Source organism: Linepithema humile, chromosome 8, assembly GCF_040581485.1.
Source record: "Linepithema humile isolate Giens D197 chromosome 8, Lhum_UNIL_v1.0, whole genome shotgun sequence".
In the NCBI taxonomy this organism is placed as follows: Eukaryota; Metazoa; Arthropoda; class Insecta; order Hymenoptera; family Formicidae; genus Linepithema; species Linepithema humile.
In genome coordinates, this window is record NC_090135.1 from 3,921,885 (window position 1) to 3,927,153 (window position 5,269).

At 43.1% G+C, this 5,269-nt stretch overlaps 1 protein-coding gene across 1 annotated transcript; it reads left to right on the top strand.

The window, feature by feature from the left end:
- The first annotated feature begins 1,191 nt into the window (after positions 1-1,191).
- LOC105679125 (uncharacterized) lies at positions 1,192-4,895 on the top strand. Its single transcript, XM_067360818.1, has 3 exons — positions 1,192-1,590; positions 1,730-2,256; positions 2,327-4,895. The coding sequence occupies exons 1-3, from the start codon at positions 1,192-1,194 to the stop codon at positions 4,893-4,895; spliced, it is 3,495 nt and encodes a 1,164-aa protein (XP_067216919.1).
- Positions 4,896-5,269: the final 374 nt, after the last annotated feature.

The following is a 5,269-nucleotide window of genomic DNA, read 5'->3' on the forward strand; positions in this document are numbered from 1 at the left end:
CGTAAATTTGGTAGAACCCAAATGTTAATTTAACAAACACTTTACTATGAGTATTAAGATATAAACACTTTCACAAAATTATACGTTACAAACACTTGTACTAGATTCCGCTTAACACAAGATAATTCGAAGTTAAAAGTTACAATATTTCCATGTTTGATACAGAGTTTAAATTCGATGGAATAGGATTCAGGGATGTTGCGCGTGTCAAAGTCGGAGTGGAACTATTCGGAAAATACTAAGACTCTCTCGGATTTTTTGGTTTTGGTAGGGAGGTATTCCTTCTGATGGAGATAAAACAGATTGTCGGGAGATTAGTGGATCGATTGCTCGAATGGCATGTTTATCGTTCCGTCGGTTTTTCTGGCAGCGAAAATTCAAAGTCAGTAGTTATACTATGGGAGATCTGACCCAGGGCATCTGAGGGGGTGCGCGGGTGAAGGGGGGAAGAGATTGAAGGGGAGGGATTAATTCTGGAGGAGAGGGAGTAATGACGTCATCGTTTTGGAGGAGAGGGGATAAATTTGGAGTGGAGGGGGTAACGAGGGAGATGCGGAAGAGAGGGGAAGGTATCAGATTACATCAATTTCCGGAAGAGATAAGATAAGGATTGTTTATATAAGTTAAGGATTGTTTATACAAACATGAGTCATTGAGAGATAAGGATTGTATATATAAGATAAGGACTGTTTATATAATAATGTTTATGTTAAAATGTTTATATAAAAATGATTTATAGTTCTAAGAACTATTTACAAAGGCGTCATTGTTCAAATTTCTTAGAATTTTCATGCAGGTTTACCTAAGAGACGCTATTTTGCATCAAATAATGATGTCATCGCTATTTTTAGGCTGCTCTTTAGAGCGCCAGATTTAAGATAAGGATTGTTTATATAAAAATGATTTATAGTTCTAAGAATTATTATAATGGCGTTATAGCTATTTTTAGGCCGCTCTAAGAGCGCCAGATTTAAGATAAGGACTGTTTATATAATAATGTTTATGTTAAAATGTTTATATAAAAGTGATTTATAGTTTTAAGAACTATTATAATGACATCATTGCTATTTTTAGAACCTTTGCAGGCATTTGCAGGTTCGTGCAGGTTTATAGATTACGTCATCGCAATGTTTATACAATAAGGGTATATAAGGCCCGCGGAAAAATTACGAATTTTTAAAGTCATTCGCAATGGAGAAGGAGCGCGATCTTACCGTACGAGCAGTGAATATCAAAACGTTGGGAGACTTTCTCCCGTATTACAGCGAGTGCAACAAGTACCTCGATTCTCTGAGGGAAAAATGTCGCAAGAAGCAACGAACCGGAGTAGTCAACTCTCTGGTGGCGCAAATTGTGCGTCTGGAGGGTGTGAGGAACACCCTGCATGAGCGTTTTGTGCCCATCGGTGCTGGATACGGCGGATACGAGAAGAAGGGCTACACGTGGAAGGAGATCGAGACGGCGTTTAGGAACCGTGTGCTGACGGGTGCGGTTGTCAATTCCGACTTCATCGATCCTCGTGAATTTGTGGAAAATATAAGAAATACGGTTATTGAGCGGATTCAGAGCGTCATGGCGGAGCATGGGAACGTAAAATCAACACCGCGTTCAACGGGGAATTTATCGCGGGTAACAAGACAGCCGTGAAGACCATCGCCACGAAGAATCAAGAGATATAACATCTGATTTACAAGAGTGGTACACGAAGCATGTGGTTGACGTCATACAGGCATCTCTGGAGGAATTTCAGGAACGCGACAGCGGATGGGCGTTGTCACGTATCCTGAACCTAACAATCAACGTCAACAAGTTGAATCCTCTACACGCGGGATGCCACACCGAGTTACCGCGGAAAATTATGTTAAACAAGGCGGTGGTCAACGTGAAATCAAACGATAATGCGTGCTTTGCGTGGGCGGTGGTAGCAGCTTTGTATCCTGTGGAAAAGTACTCGGAAAGAGTATCGCAGTACCCGCACTATTCAACGGTGCTGAATCTGTGTGGTATTAAGTTCCCCGTGAAGCTACCACAAATATCAAAGTTTGAGAAACTAAACGCCATCTCCGTTAACGTCTTTACCACCCAAGACTCCAAAATCGTCCTTCTGCGGCTCACCGACAACAAGAAAGAGAAGCATGTCAATTTGTTGTACGTGCACGGAAACAACAATGCACATTTTGCATGCATAAAAAATATGTCGCGGTTGGTGAGCTCGCAATTGAGCAAGCGAAATGACAAAAAGTACATTTGCGATCGGTAAGTAAAAATATACGTATAAAATAATTCGAAACTTTATTCGCAGTTTTAATCATACAAATTATTACAGGTGTCTACATTACTTTTATACACAGGAGAAATTATCGGCGCACAGCGTCGATTGCGGCAAGATGAACGATTGTGCCGTCGTTCTCCCCAGCGAGGACAAAAAGTGGCTGACGTTCAGCAACTACAACCGGAAGGAGTGGCTCCCGTTTGTAGTGTACGCCGATCTCGAATGTTCGCTCGAGAAAAAGGATGGACAAGACGGCACCACATACGCCTATCAGCATCACAAGGCGTTTAGCGTAGGATATTATGTAAGTTGTACGTACGACAATTCTTTATCTAGTTTTAAATCTTATCGCGGTGAGGATTGCACAGCGTGGTTCGTTAACGAACTGCACAATTTGGCGCACCGCGTGAAAGCAATCCTCACCACCGTCGTCCCCATGGCGGATCTTACGCGGGAGGAATCGGAGGAATTCCGTAGCGCCGTAACGTGTCACGTGTGCGAGAAACCCTTAACAGCAGAAGATACTCGGGTGCGCGATCATTGCCATCTTACCGGGCGTTACCGCGGTGCCGCGCACTCGTCGTGCAATTTAAATTACAAAGACTCCCACGTTATCCCGGTGATATTTCACAATTTATCCGGTTACGACGCGCATTTCATTATTAAAGACGTTGCCAATGCTTTCGAAGGCAGCGTCGAATTGTTACCGCTGACGAAAGAACGTTACATTTCATTCACTAAAAATGTTAAAGAAACCGAGGATAAAAAATCAAAATTGTGTATAAAATTACGATTCATCGATTCATTCAGATTTCTTAGTACAAGTCTTAAAAAATTGGCATCTTATCTGACAACGGACGAATTAAAAATTACACGTTCCGAATTTAGTCATTTATCCGCGGAAAATTTCAATCTGCTTACTCGAAAAAGCGTGTTTCCCTACGAGTACGTCGACAGCGTCGACAAGCTCCGGGACACAAGCCTACCATCGCGCGAATCGTTTTACAGCTCGCTCACCGGAGAAACGGTATCCGAGAGCGATTACGCGCACGCGACAAACGTCTGGCAAACTTTTTCGATCGAAGATCTAGGTCAATACAGCGATTTGTATTTGAAAACAGACGTTTTTTTGTTGGCGAATATTTTCGAAAATTTCCGAAACATGTGTATAAAGAGTTACGGTTTAGATCCCGCTCAGTATTACACATTACCGGGGTACACGTGGGACGCTATGATGAAGTACATGCGCGTAAAATTCGAGTTGCTCACGGACATCGATATGGTGCTGTTTGTCGAGCGTGGTATACGCGGCGGTCTCAGCCAATGCTCCAACCGATACGCCGCCGCCAACAACAAATACATGTCATCGTACGATCCATCGGAACCATCATCGTACCTAATGTACTTTGATGTAAACAACTTGTACGGCTGGGCAATGTGTCAACCGTTGCCCTACGCCAAATTTCGATGGGTCGAAAATGTCGAAAAATTTGACGTAATGCCTGTTGCATCTGATTCGGCTACCGGTTATATGCTGGAAGTCGATCTCGAATATCCGGTGAATCTTCACGACGCGCACGCCGACCTGCCGTTCTGCCCGACGCGCGATAAGCCGCCCGGCAAGCGGGAACTCAAGTTACTCGCAACGCTGTACGATAAGCAGCGTTATGTCATTCACTACCGTAATCTGCAGCAATGCGTGCTACATGGTCTGCGAATTGCAAAGATTCACCGCATACTGCAATTCGTGCAATCTCCATGGCTCAGCAGATACATAGAATTAAATACGCAGTTTCGGACACGGGCGACAAACGATTTCGAGAAAAATTTATACAAATTGATGAACAACGCGGTTTTTGGCAAAACCATGGAGAATGTGCGAAATCACACGGATGTACGGCTCCTTACACAGTGGGAGGGTCGGTACGGTGCGGAGACTATGATCGCCAGACCAAATTTCTACAGTCGAAGCGTGTTCTCGGAGAATCTAGTCGCCGTAGAGTTGCGAAAACTCGAAGTGAAATTCGACAAGCCGATCTACCTGGGTATGTGTATCCTCGACATATCCAAGACCTGCTTGTACGAGTTTCACTACGAGTACATGGCGCCTCTCTATGGCAACAATTGTAAAATTTTGTATACCGATACCGACAGTCTGAAATACTTTCTACATTGCGAGGACGTATATCACAATATGAAACGCGATATATCCAAATTTGACACGAGCGACTACTCCGAGGACAACGTTTACGGTATACCGCGCGCCAACAAGAAAATACCCGGTCTGATGAAAGATGAGAATAACGGCGCGATCATGACGGAATTTGTCGGACTGAGAGCGAAGATGTACGCGTTGAGAGTCACCGGACAAAAAGATACAAAAAAGGTGAAAGGCGTAAAGAAAAATATAGTCGCTAGAACGATAACGTTCGACGATTACACTCGGTGTCTCAACGACGAAATCGAGTTGACGCGGCGTCAATCGTGCATCCGCTCAAAGATGCACGAAGTGTACACCGTGTCGGAGTCGAAGCTCGCGCTCAGTCCGTACGACGATAAGCGGCACGTCGTATCCGGTTCCACCGATACTCTACCGCGGGGACATTATAAAAGACAATTGTAAATAATGCTTAGTAATTTATATAGTTTAATATTTTATGTATTATTGTCGTTATTAGTTTTAAATGTATATATTGTAACATGTTGTAGTAATAAAGAACATCATTGTATATAAATGTATAATAGTTTATTATAATGCAATGTAAAATATACATAGTTCATTACAATACATCGTCTTTATTTATCCATAAATTATGCGAATTGTCGAATCCCAACCACTTTACAAACACCTTATCGTCCTTTCGGCGCAACACCTTTTCCACGAGATAAACGTCGGGTTGAGCGGTCTTGAGCAATTCGTACTCGTAGAAGCCTCCCGTGACCGGATCTTCGCAATAATCTTTAATCAGATACGTCACAGGATTGGTACGTTGCACC

Coding starts and splice junctions, on each gene's coding strand:
- LOC105679125 (XM_067360818.1), top strand. CDS start 1,192: ATGGAGAAGGAGCGCGATCTTACCGTACGAGCAGTGAATATCAAAACG. Junction 1,591..1,729: donor TCATGGCGGAGCATGGGAAC/GTAAAATCAACA, acceptor GACGTCATACAG/GCATCTCTGGAGGAATTTCA. Junction 2,257..2,326: donor AAAAAGTACATTTGCGATCG/GTAAGTAAAAAT, acceptor AAATTATTACAG/GTGTCTACATTACTTTTATA.